The sequence below is a fragment of the Meleagris gallopavo genome, chromosome 1, assembly GCF_905368555.1.
Source record: "Meleagris gallopavo chromosome 1, MGAL_WU_HG_1.1, whole genome shotgun sequence".
NCBI lineage: Eukaryota > Metazoa > Chordata > Aves > Galliformes > Phasianidae > Meleagris > Meleagris gallopavo.
Window position 1 is genome coordinate 192,199,112 of NC_139404.1, and position 16,974 is coordinate 192,216,085.

General features: G+C 53.0%; 1 protein-coding gene across 1 annotated transcript; it reads left to right on the top strand.

The window, feature by feature from the left end:
• Nucleotides 1-12,241: 12,241 nt before the first annotated feature.
• Nucleotides 12,242-14,259, top strand: TPBGL (trophoblast glycoprotein like). The gene has a single exon (XM_085216619.1). The coding sequence runs from the start codon at nucleotides 12,242-12,244 to the stop codon at nucleotides 13,340-13,342; it is 1,101 nt and encodes a 366-aa protein (XP_085072745.1). The 3' UTR covers nucleotides 13,343-14,259.
• Nucleotides 14,260-16,974: the final 2,715 nt, after the last annotated feature.

Here is a 16,974-nt window from a genome sequence, read left to right on the forward strand (position 1 = left end):
AACAAATAGGGTCAGAAAGTCCTCTGTGCCCAAACCCTTTCTGGTTTGGAGGGCTAAGGGAATGGAGAAGAGTGTGTGTGAGGACAAGAGTTGGATTCAGGGATCACAGAACCAGAGAGCATCCCCAGTTGGAAGGGATCCATGAAGATCATTGAGTCTCAGCTCCAGGTGAGCTTGGATCTTTGTTACCTGCCAGTATAGACGTGCATAAGCTGAGCCCAGATTTAGAAACCCCCCCACGGGGGCAAGAATAGAGCCCTATGTCTGTCTTTGCATGCGCCCATGGATGTCCACTTTCAGGAGGGATGGAAGGAGAGGGAGATCCTAAGGGACAACTGAAAGCCCATCAAGACTAATGAGATCTTAAAGCTTACTCATTGAGGCTGTTTTTCAGTGCCCACAGCACAGATATTTTAACTTGTTCCTTAATTTGCTCTTAAAGCAGTTAGCAAAATTCCTGTCATCCATCAGTCCGTGGCAGCCCATCTGAAAGGCACGGCCAGGAGCTGTGCATTAATTGTGAATGCTTTGCTGAATTTACTGCACGGCAGGACCAGATTTTTCACCCTGAGATGAAGAACGAATACGCTGTTTGGCACAATCAATACTTTTCTAGATGACTGAGAAATTATCGAGGCTGCAGAAGCCACGTGTGGAGTGTTATCACTTCTCCTGAGCAAGGCACTCCTCCTCTGTAATAGAGCACCACAGAATTGTAATAGATCAGCATCACAGAATTGTTAAGGATGGAGAAGACCCCCAAGATGCTCAGTTCCAACCCCAACCCACCCCACCGTGACCACATCCCTCACTGCCACATCCCCACAGCTCTGGAACATCCCCAGGGATGGGTGACTGCTGGGCAGTCTGTGTCAGTGCTCAACCACTCCTTCTTAGAATAAATATTTCCTAATGCCCAACAAGGGCCATTCCAGACCCAATGAGACCCTCATCCTACCAGAGATGTCATCTCCAGCTCATTCCCGATGGCACAGCTGGATTCCCAACCAACAAACCAAGGAAAATGCTCCCATTTTTAGCTAACTTTATAATAAACCCAAGGCAATACTGAAAGCACCACTCAGCAACCATTAAACCCAGCGTGAAGTGAGGATGTAAGGAGCAGTTTATTAATTTTCATGGGAGTTTATGTCAAATTAGCTGTTGTTGGATTAGTGAAAAATGTGGTTACAGGGGAACAGTGAGAGAGGCCCCATTGCAGGGGTAGCTTTTACCTTGCTTAAGTTGAAATAAAACATACTGTGGTACCTGATTGCCTTGTAAGGGCTTATAACAGGAGTTAGGATGAAGCTGGGTTTAGCCTTCGCAGAACCACAGAATAGTTAAGTTGGAAGAGACCTTAAAGATCATCTCATTCCTGTGGGCCTGAGCCCAACTTTGTGCAGATGGTCTCACCTACAGACCCCCAGATCTTATCTCTGTGGTCCATCCTTGTCAATCCTCTCTGCAATCATCTTTTCTTTTAAATCAAAGCACCTTTCCCTTCTTATATTTACTCATCACCTCCCTTCCGGTTCCATCCATTGATCCAAAGCAGATGGATTGCCTGTGATCTCTATTTGTGGCATGGAAAACTGTAAATTCCTTTTCAGGGAACCATCCTGAACCCCCTTGGTTTGCAGATGATGCCATTGGTCAACACAAAGGAGGGAAGAAAAAATAAATGGGAGAGACCAGAAAGAGAGAAACTTTGGGTTATGTTCAGGTGGAAAATCCTCTTATGTCAAGGACAGCTGCCTCACAAGGCCATATCTGCTGTCTTTGAGCGACGTGGCAACTCAGCTGTGATCCCCAGCATGGTGATGAATGGCTCCAAGCCATCTCATCCAGCACCTGGTGGCACTGGAGCCCATAGGCATCCACCGTGCTCTGCATCTGCATGGAAGTTCAGGGATGCATTTGGCAAAAGTGGGATTGGGCATGCACTACCAGGCATTCTGTGCCCCCAGAGGAGGTCAAGACCCAACGGGGTCTGGCAGGTTCTGACACCTTCTCCCAGGTGTCTGGGAGAGCTTGGCAATGAAGCAGAGGTCACTTGGGGGAAGACAACCACAGGGAACCCTGACTGCATGGGGGAGATCAACTTCCTCTGGAAGCAAGGGTAGGATCAGAGCATGAGATGCCCACCACCACCATGGTCATAATGGTGCCAGCACAGCCCAGCTCAGAGCAATGCCACCTCTCATCAGTCTGTAAGTGCACTCTGCAGCTGTGGCTGTCTTGAGGACTGCTGTAGGGTACAGACAGCCCTGTTGTAGGGTATAGATGCAGAACTCGGATGGGTGTGGACGCAGAAGGCCTCAGGTAGGTCTGGATGCAGAACTCAGAGGGGCACAACTCAGAGCTGGAGGAGAAGTGGGATGGAGATCTGCACAGCACTCCCTTCACATCGAGTTAATAGTTGGGAAGGCAGCACTCAGCAAGGAGGTGAGAGGGTCACACCTATTAATGTCCCTTTTATCTCCACAACATGGGGGAAAAAAACCTTCAAAAATACAAACTCCCTTTAAAGCAAAAATCCAAACCCATGCAGCACGCAGGAATCCCTCCTTGCAATCAGTTTTCTGTTTTGCAGGGGTGGAGGGGATTTCTTAGTGTTTATGGGCACAGCAGCTCTTCTGTCATGTGCTGCACTTGCAGTCGATCTGCAAAATCTCCAAGAGCCCCATAAAAGCCATCGGCTCCTGGATTTAAGATCCCACAGGAAAAGTATGGGAAGGAATGATGAGATCCCAGCAGCAGCTTGGAGACAAGTCGTGTTCTGGGGAATGAAGAGAAAAGAAACTTCATTTGGAAGCTTCTACCCGTGATTGCCCTTGGAAGGCACAAGGAAGGACACTGCGGTGAAGCCACAGTGCAGCACCAAAAGCCCTTGGCCTGAGCCAGGTGCTGAATTTCCTTGAAAGAGACCATTTTTTTAAGTTGGAGATGTGTCTCCACGCTCAGCTGCACAGAGGCAGCTCTGCCCCATGCCAGGGCAGTGCAGTGCAGTGTCCTTTCCCTGCATAGGAGAGCTGTGGACTCAGGGACTGCATTTTCCACCCTTCCAGCTATGGAAGGGTCAGGGTCAGGGTCAGGGTCAAGGTCAGGGTTAGGGTTAGGGTTAGGGTTAGGGCTAGGGATGGGGATGGGGATGGGGATGGGGATGGGGATAGGGTTAGCATTCCATGCTGTTTGCCGCTTCATTTATTTTTGTTCTTCTTCTGTGTAGGGCCACAGTTGGCTTCCACAGCAGTGGTGCCCCCACTGCAGGTTGCCCCATTAGGTGGGTGGCCCTACAGGTTTATTACCTCAGAGCAGTGTGACCAAAGCCCATGTATGACTTCCAGCTTGTTTCCCAAACCATTGAGTGTCCTGGGCTGAGGAGCAGTCCCACTTCCAGCACTCCAATTCCTCTCTGCTTGGTCTTACAGGAAAGAGCACATGGTTTCCATCCCATACAGTAAACAGAGCCTTAATCCAGGCCTCTAAGTTTGTCTACATTTCGAAATAATTACTTGCATTCTCCTAATTTGTATAAATTTTGATTTAAGCCTTAATGTAATAATTTATATGGAGAACAGAAGCAAGCTGGCACTGCCAATTAGGAGGAGCTATCTGTTTTCCCCAAACCCTTTGCAGGCTTCAGCCCAGGAACCACCAGGGTTGGACCCAACCAACCCAGCAGCTCTCCATGGCGGTCTGTCTCCAGGGACCACATCTTGGGGTCTTAAGAGATGAGTGGTTCCTTCCAGCCACAGGGGCAGCTCTGACCATGTCCAAGGAGCAGGATGGATACGTGATGATGAAGGGGAGGGAGCTGTTTCCTCATTAAGGATGATGGAGAATGTTGCTTTGGAGAATACTCTGCACCTTGCTGGCATCGGGAGACAGCGGGTGGATGGATAGGACCACCCTTGTCACAGAATCATAGAATCATTAAGGTTGAAAAGGACCACTATGGTCATCTAGACCAACCATCCTCCTACCACCAATATTGCCCACTAAACCATGTCTGTAAGTACCACATCTATGTGTTCTATCAAACACCTCCAGGAATGGTGACTCCACCCCCTCCTTGGGCAGCTCATTAAAGTGTTTAGCCACTCTTTCAGAGAAGTTTTTCCTAATATCCATAAATGGGTCGACAGAATCCTGTTGTGGAAATACTCATTTCCTGTCTCCCTCCTTATATCCCCCAGCAGCCCAAGGAGCATCTTTCATTCTGGAGAGTTGATCGTGGCTAGGAGAACTGACAAAGACTGAAGAGGTCCCCCTGTCCAGCTGAGGACAGCTGTGTGTCCCCAAGGATTGGTACAAGGAGGTGGTCTTCCCAGAGATCACTCCCTGCATGCAGCACTGGGGTGAGGATGGATCCTGGTAACCAGACCTGGCTCTGCTCTCAGCCCAGTTGGTGCCATGCCCTTGGAGCATCACCAGAGCCAAGCAATTCTTGCAGCTCTGAAGATAATTATAACTCTGGATGTGATCTCATCAGCTTTGCTCATCCCTACAGCCTTCTTTGTGTAGCAGGATTTTTTTTTAGAGCTCCATTCTGTGCTATCTAAGGGTTGTGGAGAGGTCTCTGTCCTCCTTGACACAAGGACCCCATGGAGATGGCATCTCCCTCCACTTCCATGGCATCAGCAGAGAGTCTCCTTTGCGTGGTGACTCAGAAAACATCTTTGGGCAGTTAGAAGCTGGGGGCTCCCCATGCTCCCTCTCCTTGCTCTGTCAGAAGGCTTCACCATAACCTTGAGGACGCGTGTGGGGCTTTTATACGCCAACCATTAAACAAAAATAAAACAGCAATAACAGAAGGAACATTTGCCAGATGTTATTGCCTCCCTCGTCTGCATTTTGTTCTGCAAAATGTTCTATCTGCAGCACTTGGCTCAGGCATCACCTCTGAGTGGGAGCTTTCCCTATGCCCCCCAAAGCCCCCAGCCAACCTGAGCTGGGGAAGCTTTGTAGGGAGGCTGATTTGGGGCTGTTGGTGACTTTGATTCATGGTCCTGGAGATGCTCCCGTGGGAAATTCCTTTGCTGAGTCACTCCTTTGCTTTCCACAGCAACCCCCACTCTGCAGGCTCCTTTCTAGCCCAGGGGATCAGTGTGAGATGCTCCTGGTGAGGCCCAGAGTCCCCCAGCTCACCATGGCTCCCTGCAGCACAGTCAAGGTCTGCCCCAGCTGCTGTCCAACAGCACTGCCTGGTCCCCATGTTTAACATGGGAATAGCACTGTGCTATCCCCTAGACCTCACGAATGGGATGTCTAAGAATCATCAAATAATCAAACCGTTAAGGTTGGAAAAGTCCACAAAGGCCATCGAGCCCAACCACCAACACACCCCCACCATGCCCATTAGTCTGGGCTGAATCACAAAGACTTTTGGCCAGGGACAGTGCAGAAAGGTCAAAGAAGGACCAGAAGAAGCTTTGGAGAAATTTCTACAGATGGATAGAGGCAGGGAAGCCTTCCATTTCCACCCGCACACAGCACCTTTTTCTCAAGTCGCACTTCAGGGAGCAACCCTGAAAAGCATCCAAAAAAACCACCTTGATCCGCTTCCAATCACTCCTCTCCTTCGCATTCCCCACCAAGGGCAGAAGGATGTCACCAATAGGTGCCACCTCCCAGCACGGGGTGACAAATGCACATGGGGTGGCTTCTTGGATTGGACACATGCCACACTGCCTCCATTCCAACAGCTCATCCCCTGGGTGGGATGCCAGGGCAGGGCCATCCTTCCCTTGATGTGGACAGTTGGACTGGATGATCCCGTAGGTCCTTTCCAACCTTGTGACTCTATGATTCTTGCTGCCTTTGGGTGTGAGTCCCCTAAAAATGCATTTTGAGCCAGCAGAGCACTGCGGTTCGTAAAATGGGATTCGTTTTTTCTCCCTGGGGTTTGTGCTGGGCTTTCAGTCAGCAGCACCGAGCCAAAGCTCTTGATGTTTTACAGCTCTTGCTAATGCATCGGCGCTTCCCAAAGCAAACTGTTTATGGACACACCGCAAAGGGAAGGGGGAAGGTCCCCACAGTGGGTTATTTATAACCCTGCTGATCGCTGGCCTCTGCTTTTTTCCTCTTTCAGGGGTTGGAGGCAGGAGTGCTCAAGCATGCAATTATCTCCATTGTCACTCCTTGCTCAGAAATCATCATCAGATCTCCCTCAGGAAGAATTCACCATCAGGCTGTCTGCAGAGGTTCAATGCAAGCAGTGCTACACCGTTGGCTGCTATGTTGTTGTAATTCCTCCCAAACCCAAGGTAGCCCCAAACGGCACAAATATCCTGTTGTGTACAGGAGAGGAGGAACAAATCGTGGCCTGGGTCTTAGGGTCTCTGGGGACTGTAGGACACTCATGTCTTTTGCTCTGGTATGATTCTCCTTGTCTCTGAGGAACAATGTTTTGCATCCATCGGCATGGTCATGGACATCTGTGTGTTGTACACTGCACACTTTTTTTCCTATTTAGACTCGGGAGACCATTTACACCACTCCAACAGTGCAAAACTGGGTCCTACCGCAGTGCTCAGAGGATACACGGTCAACATCCATTCCAACACTGCTCCCCAGGGTGAGGAGATGAGCAGAGAGAGATTTTCCTGGAGCAGAGTCAGAAAGGACCCAACATTCCCACCCATGCAATGGGATGCAGCAGTGGGGAGGTGGCAACACATTTTTGCAAGCCCATATCTTTCCAGGAACACCACACTTGGGTTGCCACCACCAAGTACTCCAGGCAAACCCAGCATTGACTACACAACATCTTCATTCTCACACATGCTAAACCCCAGCCCCATGGCACAGCAGATGCAATGTAGGCAAAGGGAGGGGACCTTCCTGTGTCCCCATTTCTTTCTGTCATCCATGGTTTTCTTCTTAATTTTCCATAATAGGAAGGAAATGGATTTGCAGCAGCCTCCTGCTGATCTGTGCTTGCAGCTCTGAATGTTAATTTCTATAACTGTAGGCATATGTGATGCATGAGACTGTCACCACCACCATCACCACCATTTACCACCATCACCATCATTTTAGTGGGCATAGCGGTGTTGGATTGATGGTTATTGATGATCTAAGGCGTCTTTTCCAACCTTAATGAATCTGTGGTCATCATCACCATCATCACCATCACCATCACCACCATCATTTTAGAGGGCATGGTGGTGATGGATTGATGGTTACACTCTGTGATCTAAGAGGTCTTTTCCAACCAGAATGAATCTATGGGCATCACATCACCATCACCACCACCATTACCATCACCACCATTACTATCACCACCATCACCACTATCATCATCACCATTATTTTAGTGGGCACAGTGGTGATGGATTGATAATTGGACTTGATCATAGAGATCTTCTCCAACCTTAATGATTCTATGATCATCACCATCACCGCTAAAGCCTCATGGTACCCTCCTCCAAGCCATCACCCAGCCTGCAGGATGGAGAGATGAGCCCCCAGGAGCAGGTGGCACCAAGCAGATGTCCCCAGAGCACTGTCCCCAATTGAGAGCCTTTCCTCAGGAATGCTTGGTCCCTCCATCATCCCTCACTGTATCTTCAAGAGGAGCTTCCCAGCTCCACGCACAGGGTGCCAAGCAGCTGCAGATCCAAGCTTTAATTAAATATCCTCAACCTGCCACACGCTATTGCAGGAGAGCATGTAATTTGTCATGTCTCTGTTATTAATTGTCAGTGCTAATAGGAGTAATCTCAGCCCCCCAGTCCCTGGCTAAGGAAAATTGATGGCTTTTTCTTTTTGCTTGGTGTAGTCGTAGCTCAGCTGACTGCATAGAATCACATGTTGGAGCCGCAGTGACCGCCAGCTGCTTGCTCCTTGATTTCACAACTCCCTTGGCTTGCACTTGATAATTTGGGATGCTGCAAGCAGCTGTGCATCAGCCTTCCCTGGGTGCAAACCTCAGCACTCAGCAATGCCATTCGCCCCCTCCTGCAGAACACATCATGGATGTGATTTCCAAACTCAGCTCTGGAAATGGATTTGACACCCAGAAAATAATATATTTTCTGTAGAGGTGCAAGAAGGTAATGGGGCCCAAAAGGCTCTGGGGAGGATTCCTGCAGTAAGAAGAGATCTAATGCAGCTCTCAGCCCTTTGCTTCGTTGCCCATTGCAATGAGGGAGGGGAGAGGAGAAGGAGAAGGAGAGGGAGAGAGAGAGGGAGAAGGAGAGGGAGAGGGAGGGGGGAGGGAAAGGGACTGGGAGAGGGAGAGGGAGAGAGAGTGGGAGAGGGAGAGGGAGAGGGAGAGGAAGAGGAAGAGGGAGAGGGAGTGGGAGAGGGAGAGGGAGAGGGAGAGGGAGAGGGAGAGTCCCTCCTGGGTGTTTCCTTCTCCAGCACCATTGCCTCCTCCCACAAGCTGGAGGTCTGCATGGCGTGAGGAGGTGCAAAGCCAACAGCGTGTCTGCAAAATCTCCTCTTTGCAAGAGAAAAATCCTCATGCTCACCCCATTGCTGCCGTTGCTGTGTTGGGTTTGCTCATACCCAACCCTGTGCCTCAGCATGCAGCTCCCATTAAAGGCAGCTGGATGATGCCGTCCACCCCACGCAAATCCCCCGAGGCCCTCCAACAGTCTGCACTGAAGGGCTCCAGTCTGCTCTGATGTTCAGCTCCATAAAACTTTTCTGCAATGTGGGATTCATCATTTGCAGCTGGTAGTGAGGGGGGTGGCTTTCCTTTGGGATCACGCCAATCCTTTTGGAGCAGGGCAAGCCCATGATGTGCTGACACAGGCTGGGAACCTCTGACCAATCCCAACCCATGATCATCCTGTAACCTTCACAATGAAGAGTACCCCCATGAATGACCCCACGCAGCACCCATAAGTCCATCCCATCTCTTTCCTCTCAGCCCTAGATCACCCCATTCATTCCTGGGACCACCTGGGAGTGGCACCATTCAACCCCATTGCTTTGGACAGAGTGTCCCCACACATTCCTGCAGCACTGGGGCCACCCCAGAGCCGTGGGATGGGTGACACGTGACAGCTCCCATTGCCCCTACACCTGGTAGGGGACACCCCTCCCCAAATCACACAGTTCATGAAATGGAGGGCACTCTGGAGAGGATTCCGACTCCTTGGGAGGGTCAATGGGGAAAAATGCTGATGTGAGGAAATTCAGCACACCGTTGGGAGGAAGACTGTGCCCTGTGGACTATTTTTGGCTTGCATTTCTTAACGATGGAGCCACTGATCTATGATATTGTCACGGCTGTGACTAAGGGCTCTGCAGTTGGAACGGCATCAAGGAGGAGTTGGAAAGAGGGCAGCGTGGGTCCCAGGGGACCGGTAATGGGAGAGAGCCCTTCACCTCCTGTTTACATTTTAATGCCCGTCCAGGTTATTCATTATTTATTGCTAATGTATTTATAGAGCATTACCAGCACGCACAGTGCTCGGCAGACATTTGGGGAAAAGATCCCCTCTCCTTTGGATAAACTGTGCGGCTCAACACAGGCCCAGTGCTGCTGATTCGATGCCTTTTTAGCAGGGACAAAGGCAAAGGGAACACCTCTCCCTCCTGCCTTTGTGGCATTTCCAAATGTGTCTCTTTCCTGCTGGTTTGCTGCAGCATCTGATGGACACTCATCAAACCCAGGCTGCAGGCTCCCAAAGCACTTGCTCCCGACACCCTTTGAACCACAGCCTGAGCTCAATGCAACACAGCAAAGCATTGGAAGAAATGGGATTTCGTTGGCTGGTGTGAAACGTGATGTTGGTGCCAGATCCCCTAAAAAGGACCCAGAAAAAAAAAAAACACTTTCTGACTTCCTGGGGTGTGCTTGGTATCTCAGTGCTGCTTCTCCCCTCCATCTCCACAGCCCTGCAAAGCCCATCATGCCCCCAATGCACCCACAGGTTTATTTGCAAGCCTGTGGTGTTTAAATGTCAAATCTTTGAAACCATCTTAAAATATTCACCAATTAACATAATGCATCCAATTCCACCCAGCTCCCCGGGTCAATGAGCAGGAATGCTGCTGGCTGGGAGCAAAACCCTGAGGGGTTTTCAGCATCCGTGTTCCCAAAAACATAGAATTGCAGAATCATAAAGATTGGAAAAGACCATGAAGATCACCAAGTCCAATCATCAAAATGAGGCTCTGCGGGAGCTTCCCCACCCAAAAGCAATTTTGTCTTTGTGCTTTTGCAGGAAGCTTTGAAAACATGCCCAGGAGAGATGCAGAGGCCAGAAGGTGAGTTTGGTTTAAACCATCCATTGTGTTTTTGGAACTTCCCCTCCAACTTTACACAGCAGTAGGGACAGAGGGTGGCATTATTTTGATTGCTAACAGCCAATTTAAGGCTGGCTCATCCCAACTCAACTCAGCTCAACTCAACCCAACCCAACCCAACTCAACTCAACTCAACCCAACCCAACCCAACTCAACCCAACCCAACTCAACCCAACCCAACCCAACTCAACCTAAAGCACTGACAACAAACCACGAGGAAAAGGCAATAAAGATACACTGAAGATTAGACCTGGAGACCTGAGGAGCATGGGGAGGAAGAGGAGAGCCTTCAGCCTCATTCGGCAGCAGCAGGAGACAGCAAAAGAGGGGGAACATGGGGCCTCCTGTGGGCACATGGCATGGTGAGCAATGCCCTTTCTGTGAGCTGTTTCCCCACATCAGTGGGGTCAGATCTCATTGCCTTAATGCCAAGAAGTCTTCATAGAACAGAATCATATCATCAATAAGGTTAGAAGCACCTGTAGAATTATCAGGATCAACTGCCCACATAACACCAGTATTGCCCACTGAACCATGTCCCTGAGTACCACATCTACACAGTCAAAGGGGTTCCAAGTGCACTTTCCCACGAGTTCCTGGCTTCCTCTGTCTGCTGTTGGAGACTGTCACTTTAAATCTAGGATTTGTCCATCCTGATGTAGGGTGTCCAGGAGCAGCTGGAGCAGGATCAGATCCTGTCAGCATCCAAAACATGCACCTGCAGAATCTGGAAGAGCTTCGGGGTGAAGGAATCCCAATGGGAAAAAAAAAAAAAAAAAAAAAAAAAAGGTGTGAGATAAAGGCAGGAAAAAAAGCCCACAAAACTGGAGAGAAAAATGCCAGTCTGCACAGGCTGGGGTTTGCAGCGGGGGGAAGAGCTTCATAGAGAGGGGAACAAAGCCGGGAGGAGGTGACGGAGCCCGGCGCCAGCTGGACTTTGCCCAAACTGCTCCAACAAAAGTGATGGCATCTCCCAAAGCCCTTCGTGCCCATCGGAAGCTTCACCCCGCGCCGCCCCCCCAAAAAGTGGGTGCACGGGAACCTGCACAGCTCAGGGTTGCTGCGAGGAGAAGTGGGGGGCAGCCCCGGCCCCTCCGGGAGTGGGATGGGGATCGGGACCGCCCCAAATCCTCCCTGAGCTGGAAAAGGAACGGGACAGCCCCAATCCCTTCTGCGGCTGGAAGGAAATCGGGACAGCCCCACAGCCGTCCCCGAGCCAGGAGGGATCCGTGCCAGCCCCCTCCGGGCAGCCTGGAGCCGAACCAAGCCGGGCAGGGCAGAGCCGAGCCGAGCCGAACCGAGCCGGGCAGCAGCGGCACCGCGCACCTCCGACGGCGGCTGCTGGCTGCGCTCCGCCACCCCCCACCTTTCTCATTATTCCTTTTTCCTCCTCTCCACCTTCTCCTTATTCTCTTTTCCTCCTCCTTTTCCCTCTTCTCCCCCTCTTCCTTCTCCTCTCTTTCTCCTCCTCCTTTCCTCACTTTCCTCCTCCTTCCTCCACCCTCCTCTTCACCCTCATTCTCCTTTCCCTCTTTCCCTCCTCTCTTTCTTCCTCCTTCACCTCTTCCTCCTCCTTCCCCCTCTCCGTCCTCCTCCTCATTCTCCTTTCCTCACTTTCCTCCTCCTTTCTGCGCCTTCCTCCTTCTCCTCTTTCCTCCTCTCTCACCTCCCCATCCTCCTTTCCTCTTTCCTCCTCCTCCTCCTTCCCCCCTTTCCATCCATCCATCCATCCCTCCATCCATCCATCCTCCTCTCCTCCTCCTCTTTCCCCCCTCCTCCTCCCCTCCCTCCCCCCACCCCATTTGGGCAGCTCCGCTCCCGCTCTCCTCCACCAGACGCCGCCGCTCTCGGGGCAGCGCACTCCGCAGCAGCAGCAGCAGCAGCGGACCCCGGGGCGGGGGGAGCAGGCAGACAGACAGCCCCCTCCCTCCCCCCCCCCCCCCGGCCCCTGCATGCCCCAGCGCCGGGCATGGCCCGCAGGACGCGGCGGGCGGCGCGGCAGGGGCTGCCCTGCTTGGGGCTGCCCTGCTTGGGGTTACCCTGGTTGGGGCTCGCGTTGCTGCCCTGGGCCGTGCCCCCCGCCGCCGCCCCCCCAGGGGGCTGCCCGTCCGCCTGCTACTGCGTGGCCACCCCGGAATTGGTGCAGTGCCGCTACGAGAGCTTGGACGAACCCCCCCGGGAGCTGCCCACCTCGGTGCACAACCTGAGCATCTCCGGCAGCAACCTGAGCGTGCTGCACCGCGCCGCCTTCGCCCCCCGCCCGCTGCCCGACCTCCGCCTGCTCCGCTTGCGCCACGACAACATCCAAACCATCGAGGACATGGCCCTGCAGGGGCTGCCGGCCCTGCGGACCCTCGACCTCAGCCACAACCCTTTGCGTTCGGTGGCGGCCGGCGCCTTCTCCGGCGTCCCTCTGCTGCGCACGCTGCAGCTGAACCAGGCGCTGCTGGCCGCCCCGCTGGAGGAGCAGCTCGCCCTCGCCCTGCGCAACCTCAGCCTGCGCCGCCTGGAGCTGGCGGGCAACGGGCTGCGGGCACTGCCGGTCTCCCTGCTGCCCGCCGGCCTGGAGGAGTTGGATCTCCGCAACAACTCTCTGCAGCGTTTGACATCCACCGAGCTGCTCAGCCTGGAGGCTCAGGGGCTGCGGGGGCTGCGGGTGTCGCTGGGGTCCAACCCGCTGCAGTGCGACTGCGCCCTGCGCCCGCTGCTCACCTGGCTGCGCTCGTCCGCCGCCCGCGTGCCCGATGCGAGGAGCCTGCAGTGCTCCAAACCGCCGTCGTTGCGCGGGACGGCGGTGCTGAGGTTGCGGCCCGAAGGGTTGGGTTGCTCGGCCGATGAGGGAGGTGAGGCCGGACAGCTGGAGACAGCTTCTTACGTCTTCTTCGGCATCGTTCTGGCCCTCATCGGCATCGTCTTCCTCATGGTGCTCTACCTGAACCGCCGCGGCATCAAGCGTTGGTTGCACAACCTGCGGGAAGCTTGCCGTGATCAGATGGAGGGCTACCACTACCGCTACGAGCAGGATGCAGACCCACGCCGTGCCAGCGCCGTCGGCACCCCCGGGCTCTGACATCACCGGGCTCTGGTGGCACCCCGAGATGCTCCTTCCAGCTGCCTCCATCCCCAGCATCCTCCTGATCCCCATCCCGTTGCCACGGTGCTGCTCCAGAGATCCAAAGCGCGCGTTGGGCTGCATCCGAGTGGGCAGCATCATCTCCTGGGGGGCTCCGGACCTGCTCGGCCCAGGCTCTGATGGCATCACGATGTCCTCCCTCCAGCTGACTCCATCCCCAGCGCCCTCCTGGTCCCCATCCCATTGCCACGGTGCAGCTCTGGAGGAAGAACTGGTCCTAGGGATGCTGTGAGTGCTCCGTTGGGCTGCGTCCGAGCAGGCAGCATCATCCCTTGGGGCTCCATCCCATCTCTGGATCCGTCCACTTGTCCCCATGCAAGTGCTGGGATCAGGGGCAATCACGGGGACACCGTGGTGACGAGCCAGTCCCCAAACATCACCCCATCCCAGTTCCCTGCACTGCAGACACGAGTGTGAACTGCGCACATCCCGGGGAGCAGCAGCCATATCTGAACCTGCCCTGGACATTCCCGGAGCCCGGACTCGACTTTGACCATGTACAGCTCTTTCCTATTAGATTTCTATTTGACTAATGCAAGAACTTTGCTCGATTTCTCTTTTTTCCCCTTTTCGTTTCTCGCTCCGCTCTCCTCACGAACCGCTGAGCTCTCCCAGCCCCGACCTCCTCCCAGGCACAAAAGGACACAGCTATGCAGGGATCACCCCGCAGGTGCCTGCATGTTCCCAGGGCACTGGGGCAGCTCCTTTGGCCTCAAACCCCTCTCCCAGCCCCGGATGTCACAGCATATCATCATAATGAACAAAGCCAATGCTCCGGCTCTCATGCACCTGCCCGTGTTTGCTTAGAACCGTGCCTGTTATGATATCCTAGAGCAAATATACCAAAAGCCGCATCCCTTGTAGCGTCTGCTTTCTATAGAGTGGTTTCCAAATGTCGTCTGGCTCAGGCAGTGCCATTATGGTTGGATTTCCAATCGCTCCCGGAGGTGCAGAGTTTTGTTGGGCTCAGAAACTCCTTTTGCCGGGGGGCAGCGGGGAGGCAGTGCAGCTCTGCAGGACTCGTGCATGGAGCTCAGCCCTAATTCCTCCCTGTGAGCAAGGCAGGGGCTCGGTAATTCATCCCAGTAGTGGGTTTCCGAAGTAATTTGGGTTGCTCGAGCATTTTTGTTCCATCACTCATGAGACACCTGTGCCTGCAGAGAAGCAGCGGGCAGAGCTGCAGGGCTGCCACTCGTGGCAATTCCAAATGAATGTGTGACGTGGCACGGTGCCAAAGTTCAGTAAGGGCTGAATTGGCTGCATTTCAATCCATGGGGGTTTTCCTTTCTGTGTGCTTAGCCAGGGAGGGCTGAGGATGGGGCTGCATCCACGGTGCTTGGGTTTGGGAAGCTCAGAAGCACTGGGTTTGGATTGCAAGGAGGTGCTTGGGTTTGGGATGCTTGGAAGTTCCTGCTTTTGGGATGCTTGGAGGTGCCTGGGTTTGGAATGCTTGGAAATGCCTGAGTTTGGGATGCTCAGAGGTGCCTGGGTTTGGAATGCTTGGAAATGCCTGAGTTTGGGATGCTCAGAGGTATCTGGGTTGGGGATGCTTGGAGCCTGAGGATTGGGCTGCATCCCTGGTGTCAGTGCCTGGGTTTGGGATGTTTGGAGGTGCCTGGGTTTGGGATGCTTGGAGCCTGAAGACTGGGCTGTGTCCCTGGTGCCAGTGCCTGGGTTTGGATGTTTGGAGGTGCCTGGGCTTAGGATACAAGAAGGTGCCTGGGTTTGGGATGCACAGAGCCCTGGCTAGGTTTGGCAGGGAGCAGCTGTTACTCAGCATGTCAGGTTGATAAATGAGGAAGGAAGCAGCTGTGATGCGTTCTGGGCTTTTTGCTCCCCTCTGTGTGTACGCAGCTCCTGCACCAGGCAGCTAATTCTGCAGAACTTTGCCAGGAGTTAGAGCAATTGTTTCCATCCTGTGCATCCCATTACTTTGCATTTTTTCCCTTTGTATTTGCCCTCTGATAGGGGCGGTGGAGCTGGTGCAGAGGGGTGGGGCTGCACTTAGCTGTATTCACGCAGGAAGACAGTGCTGTGAATCCAAGTGAGTGTCCTGGGTGCTCCAGCAGAAATCTATCTGTTTTGGGGGATCTTTCCCTTCAGGGCTTTCCTCCTGCTCCAGGAACTTGAGGGCTCTGGTTCCAACTGCTTTCGCAGTGATCTTGCAAATTGAGAGCATTAAAGCCTTGGAGTGTGGAGGTGGCAGGAGGAGGCAGAAGGGGATGCAGGAGGGGACGCAGAGGGTGATGCAGGAGGGGGTGCAGGAGGGGAAGCAGAAGGGGATGCAAGAGAAGATGCTGAAGGTGAAGCAGGAGGGGATGCAGGAGGAAATGCAAGGGGAGATGCTGGAAAGGATGCAGGAGGTGAAGTAGGAGAAGATGTTGGAGGTGAAACAGGAGAGGATGCAGGAGGTGAAACAGGAGGGGGTGCAGGAGGTGAAACAGGAGGGGATGCAGGAGGTGAAACAGGAGGGGATGCAGGAGGTGAAACAGGAGGGGGTGCAGAGGGTGACACAGGAGGAGATGCTGAATGGGATGCAGGAGGGGGTGCTGGAGGAAATGCAAGGGGAGATGCTGGAAAGGATGCAGAAGGTGAAGCAGGAGGGGATGCAGGAGGAGATGCAGGAGATGAAGGGTGTAATGCAGGAGGCAATGCTGGAAGCACAGTTTTTGCCCAGGCTCAGAATGACCTTTCTGGTTGCACAAACTCAGACATGTGCTGAGAGAACGCAAACTTTGAGACCCATCGTGGTTTCCCAGATTTGGTTCTCCTCCTTTCTCTTTTATTTATTTATTTATTTATTTCTCCCTGTGTGTTTTCAGTGCTCAGGGCTGCATGGGGTGGCCACATCTCTGCTGTGAGATGTTTGGTTTGTAGGGAGCACCATGCGTCTTCCTGGCAGCATCTGCAATGCCATGCAGCAGGGGCACGAAATGGGGCAAAAAACAGTGCTTTTGGTGCTACTGGTGCAGATCTCAGGGCTGTGCAGGGAAGGCTGCTCGTTGAAATCTCCAAAGGGAGAAAAAAAAAAAAAAACAAACCCTCACCTTTTGGACTTTTCCCTCCAGGAAGAGCAAATGGGAGCTGCTGCTCTATTGCAGTGGGGAAACTGAGGCACAGACAACGTTGCTGAGAGCAGTGAGGTATTCAGGCAGAAAAAGCACAGCAACCCAGCAGCTCATCTGCACCATGTCCCTGATGGCACTGCAGGGTTTGTGCTTTGCTACTCTCTCTTAGGGCACTCATAGAGGCAGAGTCCAGACCTTCAGCTGACAGGACGCAGCCCCTGTGCTGGGAAACCGAGTGGATCCCAAAGAAATTGGGATGACACTGGATCCTGTCTGTGTATTTGTACAGAGGCTGTGCTGCTGTCAGGGTCAGCTCAGGAAGGGAAAATGGAAACGGTGACAAATCAGATGAAAAATGCTATGGGTTTTTGTATTCCTATTTTGCTGCCTCCCCAAGGGTCATTAGTAGCCATGTTCCCAGGACCCAGCCCTTCTAATTAATTGTGCTGGGATAAAGCTGGGGATAGGAGCTGCCACCTCCAAGCATTGCTGAGCACTGGC